Source organism: Lepus europaeus, chromosome 1 (genome assembly GCF_033115175.1).
Source record: "Lepus europaeus isolate LE1 chromosome 1, mLepTim1.pri, whole genome shotgun sequence".
NCBI lineage: Eukaryota > Metazoa > Chordata > Mammalia > Lagomorpha > Leporidae > Lepus > Lepus europaeus.
Genome location: NC_084827.1, coordinates 171,871,768 through 171,889,629, shown reverse-complemented (window position 1 = coordinate 171,889,629; position 17,862 = coordinate 171,871,768). Strand labels below are relative to the sequence as shown.

General features: G+C 43.2%; 1 protein-coding gene across 4 annotated transcripts in view; it reads right to left on the bottom strand.

Moving 5' to 3' along the window:
• RHBDD1 (rhomboid domain containing 1) overlaps positions 1-17,862 on the bottom strand; it is a 212,931-nt gene that overhangs the window by 30,583 nt on the left and 164,486 nt on the right. Inside the window, exon 7 of one of the 4 annotated variants that reach the window (XM_062193014.1) lies at positions 378-406. The exons of 2 other annotated variants lie outside the window; for them this stretch is intronic. In XM_062193014.1, the coding sequence (XP_062048998.1) occupies positions 393-406 (14 nt within the window). In that variant the 3' untranslated portion in view covers positions 378-392. Of the gene's footprint in view, positions 1-377; positions 407-3,758; positions 5,161-17,862 lie in introns of those variants that run through there. One more of the 4 variants, XM_062192991.1, reaches the window with a different exon arrangement.

Genomic DNA, 17,862 nt, shown 5'->3' with positions numbered 1-17,862 from the left:
CTAAAACCCGGTGTGCTGGCGCCGCAAGACGGAGGATTAGCCTATTGAGCCACGGCGCCGGCCCAGGCAAGTGACTATAACAGGATGTTAGTACATTCAGCAGCTAAGGGAAGCTTGCAGTTGGTTGCATGTGGTCAGGGAGGGTGGGCATTGTGGCACAGCAGATTCTAGCATCACATATGAGTGCAGGTACGAGTCCTGGGTGCTCCATTTCTGATCCAGCTTCCAGCGAATGTGCCTGGGAAAGTAGAAGAGGATGGCCCAAGTACCATGTGGGAGTCCCCAAAGAAGTTCCTGGCTCTTGGCTTTGGCCGGCTCAGCCTTGGCTGTTGAGGCCATTTGGGGAGTAAACCAGTAGATGGATGATCTCTCCTCCTCTGTAACTCTGCCTTTCAAATAAATAAATCTTAAAAAAAAAAAAAAAAAAGAAGAGGGGGAGGGAATCCTTTAATACCCACAGTTTCATTAGAAGAGGCAAAATGCAAGCACAGACACATATAAAGCACAATGGCCAGATATCTATTTTAATTCTCAAATATTTACTGGTTCTATGGTTCTTGTGTCCAGACAAAGCACTGGTGAAGGCACTGTGAGGAGAGATACAGAAGCACAGTCATGGTCCCTGACCTCGTGACGATTACAACCTACAGAAAGACATTCTCTCTGCAAGAGAAGCAGCCGTTCCATGTGATGTGTGGAAACAATGTGATGCAGAGCCCACAAGAACAAGCCTGATGAGGGCAAGGTCATCCTGGGCAGTGGTCCAGTAAAGGGTTCAGCCAGGGGCCCGACTGAGGAGGATCGGGATGGGTTGAGAAGAGGAAAGGCTGTTCAACATAAAAGCACAGCGTAAGAAAGTAACAGGATCAGGAACTACCACAGCCTGGGCGGTGAGACCAGTCCGCAGACCCTGTTAGAGCTTTGTCAGGTTGGGGTCCAAAAGCAGGTGGGGCTCCACTGTTGAGTGAGGCTGCAGACTTTGACAGAATAAAAGGCATTTGAGATGAGTGGCATCACAAAGCGGATTTTGGAAGATTAAACTGGCAGAGTTAGGTAGAACTGAGTGAAGAAGTGTTTTAACTATTGTGCAGAACACAATAATTGAGAGATTTTAAGACCCTTCTAAGCTGAGAGTCTGTGATTCTAAAATAAAATACCAAGGTCAGTGAGACAGAGAGACAGTGAGAGAGAGAGATTAGGAAATGATTGCAATGATCCATGCAAAGGAAAAAAGAATGTATAGGATTCCTTTTATGATGGACTGAATGCAATTCTTTCTTGAATACTGAATCTCGAGAGAAACCAAGAGTGGGAACAGGGAGGCCAGCTCTGCCACCTCCTCACGCCCGCCCCCAGCCTCTTACAGTCTATTTTGGGGATGGGGGGGTCAGTCTTTCTCATCCCTTTATCTCACTCTCCAGGCAGCACAGCATGTGCCAAATGCATAGACTGGCCCCAGTTCTATTGAGAGTTACTTACTGCTGAGCTTGAGCTCTACCAGCAGGCAGTTAAAGGGATTGAGGAGGTTTGAACAATTATGTGCAACTCCGGAATCACCGGCGATATGCTTACAGGCACCAGGAGGAGGCAATTTTAACTATGCCTATCCCCTGAGAACCCAGGGATGATTCTAAAGTAAGCGCTCTCTTCAGTTGACTGACCACACCAAACTGTGGGAACTGGGTGCTCTACAACCAGGAAACTACTATTAAACAAACAAACCCAATGACAATATCAGCTCTTTGTGCTCACTCCCTATTAGAGATAATTAGTCTAATGCACTTGCTTTTGTTTGTCTTGCTCAACCCAATTCTGGTTTGTTGGCATAACTTTGGAGATTCCTTATTGTAGAGAAAAACAACAAAATAGATAATGAAAACAATAAGCACTGGTTATAGGCAAGACTATTTACTGAATAAAATCATTGTAATAATTTCCAGAACAACTTCATTGTTATGCTAAAATAATTGGCTTATATTTTTAAGATTTATAAAATGAACTTTCCCACATCTCTAAAAGTTTAGTGATGGTTCATTCATAAATAAAGTATTGCATATTATAGTTATACCATCCAAAATTTAATTCTAGTCTTTTAAAACATTTATTTATTTCAATTTTTTTTTTTTAATTTGAAAGGCACAGAGACAGAGGGACAGGCATACATAGATCTTCCATCCACTGGTTCATTCCCCAAATGCTCAAAACACCTGGACTTGGGCCAGAGTGAAGCCAGGAGAACGGAACTCAATCCAGGTCTCTCATGTGAGTGGAAGGGGCCTAACCATGGAGCCATCACCTGCTGCCTCCTAGGGTATGCATTAGCAGAAAGCTAGAATTGGGAACAGGGCTAGTGCTGGAACTCAGGCACTTTGATAAGGATGAGGGCATCCTAACCCATGGCTTAAGAGCCCTGTCAAACTTTCACCCCTAATTCTAGTGTCTTTGTAATTAACAAGTCACATGAAATAAGGAGACACTCAAGCAATGTAAACATAAAAAATAGAATACTTCCATATACAGTCATGAGACTTATAATGCAATTTAAATACTGCTTTTGGTGGAAAATAGTATTTAATGAATCCCTAATGCTGAGCCTTGGAGTCAAGATGGGGGAATGAAGAGAGTGTGGAAAGATAAATAAGAGACAGGCCTTGCTCCAGAGTCTTTTACAACATCTGCACTCTCACGCAGACGGCACATCTTTGTGTAGCTGTATACAAACAGTAAGGACAAGATTGTTACATGGAATTGCCAAGTTCTATGAAAAAATGGCTTGTATGAAAGAGGTGACTTCTAACTAGGGTAGTGGGAGTCAAACATACAGAGTTTGAGAGAGGAATGATAGCCCGAACATTTTAATTTGAACATACATAAGTCTACCAAACTCATAATTCATACTACAAATATGCTGTAGTTTTACATCAATTATAAATTAACCCAAGGACCTCAGGTATCATCATACCAGCTGGCAGGTCAAAGCCAGCTTCCTGGACTCCAGCGGTTTTCTTAGCTCATTTATACCCAAATGTCAGCGCTTCCTGCAGGTAAATTCAGATTAGGAACTGGATACAAACCTGCAAAGTCCATACATTCCAAAGATGCCAAATATACACAAAGAAAAACTGAAAAAGCAATACCCCTAAATTGTTAATCCTGGGTATTTCTAAGTGGTGGAAACAGAGGTGATTTTAAAATCGTGCATGTATTTATTTATATTGATATTTATATTGTGAATCTTCTTTTTTTTTTAAAAAAATTATTTTATTTATTTATAAGTCAGAATTACAGAAAGAGGGAGAGAGAGAAGGGGGGGGGGGGAGAGAGAGAGAGAGAGAGAATCTTCCATCTGTTGGTTCATTTCCCAAATGACAACAATGGCCAGGACAGGGCCAGGCTGAAGCCAGGAGCCAGGATCTTCTGCCAGGTCTCCCACAAAGGTGCAGGGGCCTAAGCACTTGGGCCTTCACTGCTTACTCAGGCACATTTTCAGGGAGCTGGATTGGAAGCGGAACAGCTTGGGGGGGTGGGGGTCATATGGGGTGTTGGCGCTGCAGACAGAAGCTTAAGCTGCTACACCACAGTGCCAGCCCCTGTGGATTTTCTTAATATAGTGCTTCTTTTTTGTCTATTTTCTTGATTATATATTTCTTGATTTATTTATAATTGTGTAAATCAATTTTCCTGGTTGCAAATAAAATATTCTCCTTCACACATTTTTTTTTTAAAAAAGATTTATTTATTTATTTGAAAGTCAAAGTTACACAGAGAGAGGAGAGGCCCCAGAAGGCCACAATGGCAAGAGCTGTGCCGATCCGAAGTCAGGAGCCTGGAACTTCTTTCAGGTCTCCCACGTGGGTGCAGGGGCCCAAGCATTTGGGCCATCTTCTACTGCTTCCCCAGGCCATTGCAGAGAGCTGGATCGGAAGTGGAGCAGCCGGGACTCGAACTAGTGCCCACATGGGATACTGGCGCTGCAGGCTGGGGCTTTACCTACTATGCCACAGCGCCAGCCCCACCCTCACACCCTTTTTAAAAACAGTAAGATAAAACCATGAAAAAGTGCTAACTCCCTTTAAGAATTCATAATATCTCCACGACAATAAGACATCAGTTATGTTTTGGCTTTGTCGTTTTATTCATGAAACACAAGCACCAGGAAATAACTTAAATGAGTCAGATAGAAAATCTATAGATTATACTTGTCCAGCACATGTAGCTATCACAGTGGCCAGTGAAGAGGCACTTTTATGAGGAAACAAAGACTTCCAGCAAGGATTCTGAATGAACAAGGCCCTGAGAGCCCATGCCCCATCCTCCATGCGGTAGGTGCTGCTGTTTGCTCAGTAGTCAGATGATGTGTCTGCATCTCAGGGCTGCTGTGAGTCCGAATTGCTGGTGCCACGTCGCAGTGGACGGAATGTGCAGGGGTCATCCCTACCTGAGGTCGCTCTTATCCATTTTCAGTCAAACATTCCTCAAAAAAAGGAGTAGTGCAAGAGCACAGCAAATCCCCGGAGATGCTGCCCCGAGGTGCCAGGGTGCCTGGCGAGACGAGGGAGAAGTGCGAAGGTGGCTGTGTTCCGGTCCTGGACCATCAGCATGTGCTGAGAGCAGAGGATCACAGGACGGCTCCTTGCCTCCTGCCAAGTCAAACATGGAGCACTCCAGGCAGAATGAGGAACTGGTCTTTTCAACTGGTGAAAACAAAACTTCTTGGGGAAGGTCTCAGTTTTTAACAGCAAAACAAGGCAGACGCAGCAGTGAGAGAAAGGAGCGTAGAATCTGGTCCCTGCCCCGTGGGAGTGACCTTGTGTTTGTGACAAACAAGGCCAAGAGAAGGGCCGCTTCTGGAAAGGTGAGCGCTGGCTTCCACAAGCCTGGAGCCCACACGAGTCAGGGCGGTGCTCACAGGGGCTGCAGGGTGCGGGCCCCAGGCAGATGTGAGCACTCTGGGATGATGAGCGACACTCTGCTTTGGCTTGAAACTTACTCAGGGCTTGGGGAAGGAGCCAGGTGGGCAATAATTCCCCAGCGGAATCAGGCCCTCCCAAGGCACTGAGCCACCTTACTGGCTGTCAAACCTCTGCAGCCGCCGTCTCCGCGTTTCCTCTTCTGGGGAGAGGTGGAACCCGTAGGGCGGCGGGCTGTTTCTGCTGTTTCCTGTTGTGAGAAAGCAAGAGGGAAAATCAACAGCTGCCTATCTACTCTTCTGCAGGCAAAAGGTGCCAGGTCTGCTAGGGTTGGAAAGGGAATATAAACACAGCTTTGGTGCCATCGTTATTTTAGCATAAAAAGAAAGGTGATAAACACAGTTCAACATCGAGTATTTTTAGTGGGGTTTGGTCCATGAGCTTAACATGGCTCATTCCAGGGCTTGGTGATCCTCCTACATTAATTTTTCCTTCTACTAGGCTCCACAGTTTGCACCACTTTCATTTCCAAAATGTCTTAAAAGGCTTAGTATTTTGCATTTTTTATTTCTAGCTATAACTTGTCACCCTCTCTACTAACCTCCATCAACTCTGCTGCCTAGCTTCTTCTGATCAGCCTTTGGGACTTTCTCTACCTTCCCTTTAACCCATCATTCCTGCACCCTCAGCAGTCAAAATCATACCCGACAGCAAGCTAGTGTTGTGGCATAGAGGGTAACATCAACTGTGTGCAGTGTGAGTCCTGGCTGCTCTACTTCTTATCCAGCTCCCTGCTAATGTTCCTGGGAAAGCCGTGGAGAATGGCCCAAATGCTTGGGCCTCTGCCACCCTGTGGAAGACCCAGAAGAAGCTCCTGGCTTCAGATTGGCTCACTTGTGGCCATTGCAGCCACATTGGGAATGAACCAACGGATGGAAGATCTCTCTTTCTCTGTAACTCTGCCTTTCAAATAATAAATAAATCCTTTAAAAAAAAGTGTACAAGACAGAAAGCACACAGTATCCATGCGCATCATGGAGCACAGGGCAGGTGGGGTTATACTGTTCAATAGGCTGGTGCACAAAAGTGCAGGCCTTATATTCAAACATACCAAAAACTAGAGTTTGTAATGATATAAGCACTTCAACCCCTACATGAATACCATCACAGGTATTGCAGGGAGTAAGAAAAGATGCCAGCCAGCCCCACGGTTCACTAGGCTAATCCTCCACCTGCAGCGCTGGCACACCGGGTTCTAGTCCTGGTTGGGGCCCCAGATTCTGTCCCGCTTGCTCCTCTTCCAGGCCAGCTCTCTGCTGTGGCCCGGAAAGGCAGTGGAGGATGGCCCAAGTGCTTGGGCTCTGCACCCGCATGGGAGACCAGGAGGAAGCACCTGGCTCCTGGCTTCGGATTGGTGCAGCGCGCCAGCTGTAGCAACCACTTGGGAGGTGAACCAACAGAAAAAGGAAGACCTTTCTCTCTGTCTCTCTCTCTCTAACTCTGCCTGTCAAAAAAAAAAGAAAGAAAGAAAAGAAAAGAAGAAATATATATTGTCCTTGAGCTCAAGGAATCATCAGCAACCTAAACCTACTGAAAAGAGCTTTTTTTTTTTTGAAGGTTTTTATTTAATGAATGCAAATTTTCATATGTACAGCTTTTAGGGATATAGTGTTTCTTTCCCCCCACTCCTGCACCCCCCACTCTTATCCCACTTCCTACTCCCTCTCCCATTCCATTTTCCATTAAGATTTGTTTTTTTAATTGACTTTATATACAAAGATCAACTCTTTACTAAGTAGAGATTTCAACTATTTGCTAACATCTCTAATAGGCAGCCAGGTGGAAGCATCACTGATTGATCAGCCTTGGTAGGGAGCAGGTTTACTCTTGAGCATGTGGACCACACACAGCCTGCACCTTTTCGCCTCTGTGCTTCTACTAACCCTGTTAATTTTCCCTGAAAGGTACCTTCCCATCACCTACATCCAAAGTCTTGCAATGCCTGCCACTCTGAGAGGAAAATTCTCTCCCAAATCAAACTTCTCAGCTTTCAGTCCCTTGCTGTTAGCTGTCCTCACTGAGTAGGTGCCACATCCTGCCAGAGATGCCATTTGTGCACCCTCCTCTCTCTCCTACCAGAAGCATAAGTCCTCAAATGGCAGAGGGCATCACTGACACTTCTCCTTGCTCCCAAGTGCCTGGCACAGCTGTTCAATAAACGTATGGATCTGACTCAGCAGTACCTGCCTGTGACTTCCAAATGGATCTGTTATAGTTACACAGTGACACTCAACAGTGCCTCTTGAGGTTCCGACCTGATGGACTCAGGGGGCTGACTGTTCTGGTGACACTGGTCTAGCTGGGAAGGGGGTTTCGAGCCAGGATGGAAAGCAAGTGAACAGCTGATCCTTTTTGCTCATTCTCCAAGGGCGCCATCTTTTCAAAGACGTTTTTGCTTATATTCATATTGACAGGACAGTTGTTAAGGCTGTAATGATGTTAGAGAAAGCAGCAGGAGACAGTGGGAAACTAAGGGTCTTGTTCAATCCACAACTGGAATTTCAGTTGTTAAACAAAGAGAAATGCTTTTAAAAAGCTAGTCAAACGGTGATGGCTTTTATGTTTTGCCTCCCACTGTGATGGGAGCCCTGATGCCTACTCAAGACTGGTTCTTGTTTCCTGCTGAGACCATGGGAGAATTCTACCTCTTGAACCCCTCCTGACTAGTGAACGCAGCAGGTCAGTCCCCACACCACTCCTGATCAGTAAACTTCTACTTCCAAACTTTTTGACACAGTGAAATATGTCAATTTATTAACTTGCATAAAATATGATTTTCAAATATATTTTAAGCTTATTAAGACTTTCACCAAGAAAACTTTATGAGAGACTGGCATTGTGATATAGCATGTTAAGCCTCTGCCTGAGATGTCAGCATCCCATATGGGCACTGGATCAAGACCTGGCTGCTCCACTTCTGATGCAGCTCCTGGCTAATGTGCCTGGGAGGACAGTGGAAGATGGCCCAAGTTCTTGGGCCCTTGCTCCCATGCAGGAGACCTGAAAGAAGCTCTGGGCTCCTGGCTTTGGCCTGGCCCCAACTCTGGCCATGGTGGCCATTTGGAGAGTGAACCAGTGGATCGACAATCTCTCTGTTGCTCCTCCTCTCTCTGTAACTCTGCCTTTCAAGTAAGTAAAAAATAAATCTTTAAAACAACATTTTATGAGCACTGTAAGATTAAAAGTCTTCTTAGAGTTGGTCTTTTCCATGTGTGTTTGTAAAGGAATCTTTCTTTGTTCAAAATAGTACATGATTTGAAATTACAAATTCATGAATCATATCACCATTAGTTTATCACTTAAAATTATTTTGTATGATGAGATCCAATTCTTACTTTGCCTTTAACAGTGGCTTTTAGCAAGTCTATTCTTAATTGCAAAGAGGGGTGTAGGCCAGAATTGGAATCCCTGTTCCAGCTGGGCAGGGAATCTGTCAGAATTGACTGTGGGCAGACTCTGAAGCAAGCTGGATGTAGCAGTTTGACTCAGGCCCAAGGGTTTGAGCCCATGGGAGTTGAAAGAGTGCTCAGATTTCCAAAGGAATCACAGATCCTTGACTCTTTTCTTTAGCTTTTGCTGAAGAGAGAAGGCCTGAGGATTAATGTTTCCATGGAGGGGAGTGTAGGGAGAACTTAGAAGAGGCAGGCTGTGAAGGTTCCTGCTCTTAGAGTGAGTTGCTGGCACACATACTCCTGGAACCCATTTGCAGGGCATTTGAGGAGAGCCAGGGATGAGCCAACAGGAGAAATGCCACACACTGAGACAGAAAAGTCATGTCAATATTCACTCCTTCACTGATAGAACTCTTTCGAGGGGCTCTTTACACTGAGCTTTTACCCCTAATCCAATCATCCCATTTTTTTCCTGAGATGAAGAAACTAAGACTCAGAGAATGTGAAGGATGCATCTGGGTCTGCAGCACGAGGGAAGCAGAACTTGAACCTAGGCTTTGTGACTTCCCACTTCCCTACGTGGCCATCACTCCTCATATACTGAATGTGTTAGCATTAATATTCCCACCACCTCCTACCTTCCCACCAAAACTCTCAGCACCCCTTTTCTTCATGGGTATGTGTGGAAACCATTGATATGTGAAAACAGAAAACTAGGAAGGGCCACAAAAGCAAAAACTAGATAAATGGGGTTTTATCAAACTCAGAAGCTTCTGCATAGTAAAGGAGACAACCAACAGAGTGCAAAGACATTTGACAGTATGGGAGAAAATATCTGCAAGCTACTTATCTGACAAAGGGTTAATATCCAGAATACATCAGGAACTCAAGACACTCAGCAACAACAAAATCAACCCAGTTAAGACATGGGCAAAGGATTTGAAGAGAGTTCTTAAAAGAAGTACATATGGTCAACAAATACATGAAAAAAATGCTCAATATCATTAGCCTCCAGGGAAATGCAAATCAAAACTGTTATAAAATATCATCTCACTCCTGTCAGAATGCTATTATCAAAAAGACAGAAAGAAACATATGCTAGAAAGGCTGTAAAGAAAGGGGAAATCCTATATATACTGTTGGTGGGAATGTAAATGAGTATAGCCATGAGAGAAAACAGTATGGATATTGCTTAAAAAACTAGAAATAGAACTGCCATACAATCTAGCAATCCAATACTTGGTATACATCTGAAAAAATATGAAATAATTGTATCAAGTAGATACCTGCCTCACTATATTTACTGTGGCACCATTCACAATAGCCAAGACATGGAATCAACAAGGGAATCCATCATGACAAGTAAAGAAAAAATGTATTATAAATACACAATGAAATATTACTGCATCATAAAAATGAAATCTTATTATTGGTAGTAAGATGGATGGAACATCATAGTCAGTGAAATAAGCCAGATACAGAAAGACAAATACCATGGAAGCTAAAACAAACAACAACAAACAACAACTCAATCTGAACATAGAATATTAGTTACTACTGTCTAGGAGGAGTATGGAGGGATAGAGTTTGAAAAATGGGTACCAAATTAAAGTTAGACTGAAGAAGTAAGTTCCTAGTGTTACATAGCATAGTCAGATGCCCACAGTTCACAATGACATAGTATATATTTTATGAATAAGTAGAAGAAAGGAGCTACAAGCCTCTCATCATAAGTAATGTCAAAAAAGGGAAATGCAGATTAAACTGAGTTGATCAGTACACATTCTACTCATGTATTGAACTGTCACACTGTAGCCCATAAATATGTACAATTGTTATCAATTAAATTATTTTTTCTAAAATGAAGGTCCAGACATCCCATGGGTGGCAGCAAAATGCACACACTGCCAAGTCCAAGAACTACACCACACAATTATCAAAAATGGCACAGAAGTGGCATCAAAAAACCCCAATTACAAAGATATGAATCTTTTAAGGGAGTAGACCTCATCTTCCTGAGGAACGTGCATTTTGCCAAGAAGCACAACAAGAAGGGCCTGAAGAAAATGCAGACTGACAATGCCAAGGCTATAAGTGCAAGTGCTGAGACTATCAAGGCTCTTGTCAAGTCCAAGGCAGTTAAGTCCACAATTCCAAAGGGTGTTAGTCATCGTTTGATTGACTTGCCTACACCGCCCACTCCAAGTTTGGGAAGCGTGCTTGTGCCAGCATTGCCAAGCCTCCTAGGCTGTCCTGAGAAATATCAAGGTAAAGGACAAGCTCAAGGCCAAGCCTCAGATCAAGGCCCAGGCCCAAACTGCACCTGCAGCTCCAGTTCCAGCTTAGGCTCCGCACTCCCAGAGAGGCCCACCTCCCCATGAAGGCTATGTAATAACAGCCTCTGTCTGCCAATGTAAAGGTAGAGGACTGGTGTGACCCCTAGGCTGCTGTCTGCATGGGGCTAGTGTCCTCCTGTGCTGTTTGTACAAATAAACCTGAGACAGGAACCCAGGAACCGGAAAAAAAGAAAAAAAAAAAAAAGGTCCAGGTTAAGTTTTCAGCTCTATAGGACTCTGCTGTCATCAAAGATGTGACTGAAAAGTTCCAGTAGGGATCCCCTTAAATACTATCAGAAACCAGAGTGGTTCAGCTTTTCAGGAACAACCAAAGGGCCCTGGGTAAAATAACCTACCATTACCAGCATCGCCAACGCCATTGCCACTGCCGTGCCCAATTTGTATTTAGGCCTGATTTTACAGGTATTTGGATTCCTTTAAACTCATTCTTTCTGGTAACATCAAAGCTACTCGACTGCCTGAAGAATGACTGAATTGCTTCCCTTCAGGATCTGAACACTATACTGCCCTGAATCATAATTTTGGGGGGCAGGTTCTTAAGTGTGAATTAATTTTTGATATTTTCAAGAGAATTACTAATTTGTTATCAGCCACTCACCCACACTGTCTGCCACATGTGCACACTGGGTCAGCGCCATGCCAGGGTCAAGGCCTCCTGTCTATCCACTGAGTCTCAGCTAACCTTTGCCTTTCAATTCCCTAACTTTGTATTCACTTTTATTTAAAAAAATTATTTTTTTATTTTTATTTGAAAGGCATGGAGACAGAGAGTCAGCAAGAGAACCTCCATTTGCTGATTTGCTCCCCAGATGACTGCAACAGCCAAGGTTGGGTAGAACCAAAGCCAGAAGCCCAGAACTCCATCCAGGTCTCACACATGGGTGGCAGGGATCCAAGTATCTGAGCCATCATTGCATCCCAAGGTGTGTGCATTAGCAGGAAGCTGGATAGGAATTGAAAGAGCTGGTATTTGAACCAGGAACTCAGATATGGGATGTGATGTCTTAACCCACATGGTGGTGGTGGTATCTTAGCTACTGAGTCGAATGCCTGTCCCTGCATTTATTTTTAAAGCCATTTCCATAGTTTCCACTATGACCTTTTCTGACTGCTCTCTACAACCTCCAGGGTCCTCCACAGGTATTTCTCGAAGGGTCTTATTTTTGTGATTTCCATATGGACTTCTCTCTGTTAAGCATGATGAAGGACCTGGGCAGGTTTCAGTGGGTGGCAGAAAGAGATATCCCCAGGGGCATAATGGAAAGTGTTGGTAGGTAACAGGGAAATGGGCTAACCAGGTATGCTTCGAATGAGTAGTGACTCTTGAGACAAAATTCTGCATTTGGCTGGTTTGTGTTGGTTCATGTGTGAAGCGGGGCTGCTGAAAAGGTGACTGCGCCAGTCCCTTCCACAGCTCTGGGACTAAACCCTGACTCCTCTGCTGCTTAGCTATGCACCCTTGACCAAGCAGGTTACCTTCTCATGATCTTAGTTTCCTTATCTATAAAATGGGAATAGGAAGAGTAGTTTCTTTCCCGGATTGTTGAGAGCTTTCAAAGAGGAGTGTTACCTAAGTGTTACATGTCCAGGAAAAGGCCTGCTGAGCACTGGATGTTAGGGTTTTTAAATCTCTAACATCAAGGATCATGTGTTCTACTTATTTGTATCATTAACAAACTCTGCATTATATTTTCACAAAATAAAGTGACAAAGCTAATGACTTGTTAAAAGATAGAGCTCAATTCTGTCTGTAGACCATTTGAGCAGTGTCAAATTGCTGGTTGCTAAATATTTACCTTCTAGGCAATCAATACTACACAAGGTAATTGATAGCCTTCATTGAGCAGCATGCTTTCGTAACGTGGAGGAGCTTTTGGGTCACTGGGAAAGCTGGAGTGCTCAGCCAAGACCTTCTTTGCTCTACGTAGTTAAATCATGCACCGGACATTTACAGGCCTGGGTGAAATCGCCCTGCTCTGTTATGAGATTCACCTTTGTGTTCCTGTAAATGGAGGTCAGGCCTCAATTTTATTCAAGGGAACAATGAGCACGCTTCAAAGAACCTCAGGAACACTGCCCAGGTTAAGATGATTTGGCTCAATTATAGCACCAGTAGGGAGATCATATGATTTATTGATTTGTGGTTCTTGATGGAAAAATTTTCAGTTCTCCCCATGCTTATGTATAATGCAGTATCCTCTGCATTTTACATCCAAGGGAAGAAAAGCAATTTCATTCAGATAAGAATTGCTAAAAAGAGCATCATGAGTTGACGACCATTTTCCCTACTGTTCACTATCCATGTGAATAGATATGTTTAATTTGCTGGTATTCTTTGAGCCTACCCATGATCTGATGAGCACTCTATACCACTCAGTGAAATTATACTAAAGAGAAGTTGCAGAATGGCATAATATCTTTCCCTTCACTAAAGAGGCAATCAGTTTTTTCCTTTCTTTAAAACTAGGGAACCTCTAAATAAATCAACAGCATTCTTTGGGATTTCTATTGTCAAATGAGAGCAGCAGCAAGGGACCCCTGTTCTCTCTTTCATGAATGTGACTTTATTAGAACCCCATGAAATACAAAGCTTCCAAAATGCTTCTCCAAAGGATAGTTGCTAAATCATTTACTGACAAAAACCAGAAAGGCCTAGAAGAAACCCCAGGTCTAAGGATTTTGCCAGACATTTCTGGACAGGGGAAGTACGCAAAGACAGCAAGATCACTTTACTTTTTGAGTCACGAATTACATCTTTCTATCTCTTTAAAAATAATTTGAAATTCACCTAAAACCTTACAACTTTCATACAATGGAAATTTCAAAGGTTTATAGAATAGTTTATGAGAAGGTAACATTTAGATATGACTTGAGAGAAAAAGATTCCCATTTTTATCATTTTAATCAATAAAATCAGCAACAGTGGGGATTTGTTCATTCTGAAACAGTATCTGGAATCTTAAAATGAAAAGCTTTCAAAGAGAGATCAACTCAGTCCTTATTTTACCTGCTGTACTTTCTGCCTCCACCAGTTGATTAATTTTTGAAGACCTTTAATAGACACAACTGACTTAAAAATCAATACAGTCAGCAATCTGTAGTGTTGGGTCCACTATGTCAGGTCTAGTGTTACTGGCACTATGATCTGAAATCTAGAATTTCCAATCAAACACACAAACAAAGCAAACAAACAAGCAAATGCACAGGAAAAGAAAGTAGAGAGGAGACAGAGTATTTGTTCATCCTATTTACCACCAGCCTCTTTGAAGTGTCTGACTTGGTTAATTCCTATGAACTGAGCATGTGGAACATCTGGGTCAAAATACAGAATATTCTCAGAATTCATGTACTCTTCCAAACATTACCCTGACTTATAACAGCATAGATTTGTTTTCCTGTTTTTGTCCACAAGAGGATATTTTGTCCATATATGGATCCATAGTGGAATCCTACAATATGTACTTACTGTGAGTAGCTTTATTTCTACATTATGTTTACAAGATCCATCCATATTGGTACATGTAGTTTTTTATCATACTTGGGGTAGAATTTCTTTGTCTATTTTACAGATGAGAAATTGAGTTTCTGTAACCTGACAAGGTCACACAGTTGGCTGACAGCTGAATCAAGACTCAAACCCAGATCTCCACCCTGCTTCAGACACAAGGTGTATCTGTTGTCTTCTTCAGCCCTGTACCAGAATCTGTAAACCTGGAAAATATCATCACCCTAAGTGTGAGACAAGATTTGTTTAAAAACCAGCAGAAACAATGTACCTTTTGTATTAGATAAAACTTACTGTAAATAGTTAAGATTTTTATTTTGGATAAAATAAATGAATGTCTTTAGACATATTGTCTCCTTTGATGCTAAGGTCTAGCAAGAGGTAGATCCAGCTGCAAAAGTCAGCCTAGGTGAGGAACTATCAAGTGTTTTTAAAACAAAGGACAGTTTGCAACGTCTTACAGAAATAATTGTCTATGTGCTGCTCTCCACCTCCTTGAACTGAGGATCAGCAAGGAAGGCTGAGGCTGGGGAAGAGCGCCCACCTCTCATTAGGAATCACCAGAACAGCAAACATGACTGCAAAAGAAAGGCTATGGATTTTAATGCAAAGAATATTTCTATTTTTTTAAATCTGCCTTAAATCCTTTCAAAATGTTGTCACCAACTCAGCACTTTTCAGGGGGGTTTTAATAAGATTGGAAATGATTTCCAAGAATCTTTTATATACATTGAATAGTGCCATAGGATATTTCAATTTTTCCTTGATCTAAACTAGAATGCTTTTGGGTCAAGAATTTGGAAGGTGCCTCAGTTTACCTGATCATATTGGCTGACGTGAGGTTGAAAAGAGGTTAAAAATCTCCCAAGAATATCTTTCTGTGTTTATGAATTTTGGGACTGTATCCACATTTTGTTCTCAATTCAAATTCATCTAGTGATATTCCCAGGAAAAATTTGGGAAGTTACTGTGGGGTAAGGAGAACTGTGATCAAAGACACAAGTACACGAGTTTAGAAAATGTTAGAAAAAGAATGAACACCTTTGCAATATTAAAATCCCCCATTTTTCAAAAGCTCCAGGGCAACGTGCCTGACTCAGCTCCAAGGGGCACTTGTGGTCCTGACCTTGCCTGCTGTTTTTGGGTGCAGATTTCACACTGGCTATGAGACAGGGCTATGCTGGGACTTGGGCTGATCTTCACTTCTGGCCAGGCCTGTGACTGGATCAACTCTGCAACGTGGAACCTCAGGCCTTGAAGGATCTCCCAAGTCCAAACTGCTGCCTGCTCTGGACACCGCAGCCAACTGGGCCCTCTGGACCCCTTTGGCCTTTATTTCCTGGAGTAGAGAGAATTGCACTGTCCCTTTATGTCATGGTGTGGAGGGACAGGCAGGCAGGAACTTCTCGTAGCCTCCTCAGAGCCTAGATGTGAGTCCCATTCCCAACCTCTTGCTTCCTGATCTTGTTATATCTTTACATTTTAATTTCATTATTTCAAAATGTGAAGGGTAGTGAAGGAGAGGGAATTTAAATGGTAATAAACAGCTCAAAAAGATAAAAAAAAAAAAAAAAAAAAAAAAAGATGGCCTTCCGCTGAGTCATGTCGGGTCCTGGCCCAGCTGCTGGCTGCCACCTTCATCCTGAAAGAGTGCCTAAGGCTGAAAGCTCCCTGCCTGGCTTGCAGCAGTCCTGGCCCCACGCGCTAGAGTTTCCATCAAACAGCAACCAACTGGCCTGTGAAGGCAGGAGTGAGAACTGGGGTCCTGGTCCCTCCACAGCTCAAACGTAAGAAGCTGGCTGTAGCCAGACTGCCTTAGAGAGAGGATAAACTGGACAGCTGCCCATTTGCTATGGCAGCCCTCAATATTATACTGTGCAGAACTGAGATGTTGTTCAAAGATACAGGTTGCTGGGTCCCATCACCAGATATTCTTACTCATTAAGGCTGTCTAAAGGTCAGGAAGCTGCATTTTCATGAGCACCTACATGGTAGTGTTGCAGGTGATGTATCAAATTAATGAGAACTGTTTTGGAAAAATGATATAGGTCAACAGATGTGGATTTCCCTTCCTGGCTCCCCTGAGACCTTGCATAAATCACTCCTCCTCCCTGGGCCTCAGGCTCTTCATGTGTACATAAAAGGTGCTGGACTAGACATCTGACACTTTCTACAGAGATTCAAGGGTCCATAACCGTTTGGTTCTCAGTGAGACAGCAGGGTTGGCTGGCTGGCCCATTCGTGGGATAATACGATTGTGCCACACCATATCATGTGCTGTCGGCTCCTCTTGAGGGTGCTGCCTGTCCCCTCAGCCTGCCTGTGACCTTTGAGCTGGGCAGAGAATTGGCCATGATGTGTTCCTTGGTGGCATCTTTCAACTCATTTGGTCTCATTCAGTGTAACCTCTTATCCCTGCACCCTAACCCAGGGGAAAAAAAAAAAAAAAAAAACCTTTAAATAAACTTTATTTTGAAATAATTTTAGATTCACAGGAAAGTTGCAAAGATAATATAAACACTTCAATCCGTTCATCATTAGCAGCTTGAACTGTCATGGTACCATTGTGAAAGCTAAGGAACCCATGATGATACATCACTGGGATTTACAGTGTAGGCTGCATTTAGATTTCATCAGTTTTTTTTTTTTCCTACCTATTTCCTTTTTCTGTTCCAGGACCCAACCCAGAAGATCACAGGACTGTTTAGTTATCACAGGACATGTAGTTATCACATCTCCCAGGTTTCTTGTGGTGTAGGGCAGTTTCTTGGTCTTTTCTTATCTCCCATGACCTTGTGAGTCCTGGGTAACATGACCAGATATCCCCAGAGAATGTCCCTCAGTTTGGTTTGCCTGATGTTTGTTCTCAGGGTTAGATTAGGGAAATGGGTTTTGGCGAAGGCTACCATAGATGAGAAGGCTACCCTTCTCATCACGTATTGGGGGTAGAGACTATCAACAAGCCTTTATCACTGGGGATGCTAACCTTGAGCACTTGTTTTTGCTACATTTCTCTGCTTTTTACATTTTTTATGAGTTTCAAGGGAATGATGTTTTTACTTTTGTCCCTATGTGTTACCAGGATAAACTGGTGGAGGTGGGTGGGCACCTCAAACAGGACCAGCTAAATGCAGCAGGGTGGGGTCAGTTTTCATTTTCACTGGGCTCCACATCCTTGAATCCCCAGTGAAGTGGTTCTCTGACATTGGGACCTGGAGTGTCGCTGAAGAAGTAGCTCTGGTTGGGTAGGCTTGCCATAGAGCTCAGGCCACGATGTTTTTAATGAGCTCTTGGGAGATTCCCATGTGGCTGCAGTTCAGGTTTTTCAGCTAATATCCATGGTGGGTTTCATCCCATTGGCCAGCAGGTGGAACCAGAGGCCTGTGACACTCAGTCTGATGAAGGAAACTAGGACAAATTCCAGTCAACAAAGCATTCCGCATGGTAAGCAGAATTAGGGTTATTTTGAAACAGATGGGCTCTACAGAAGCTGCTGCACTAATATGACGGAGTTGTTTATTGTCTAAATGGTCTGAAACCCAGGGATTATTTGCCAGCATCTAGCAGTTTCTATGTCATATCAGAATTCTTCCAGAGCAGAGATTGACAAGGGACTGGGAGAGAAACAGACACATATA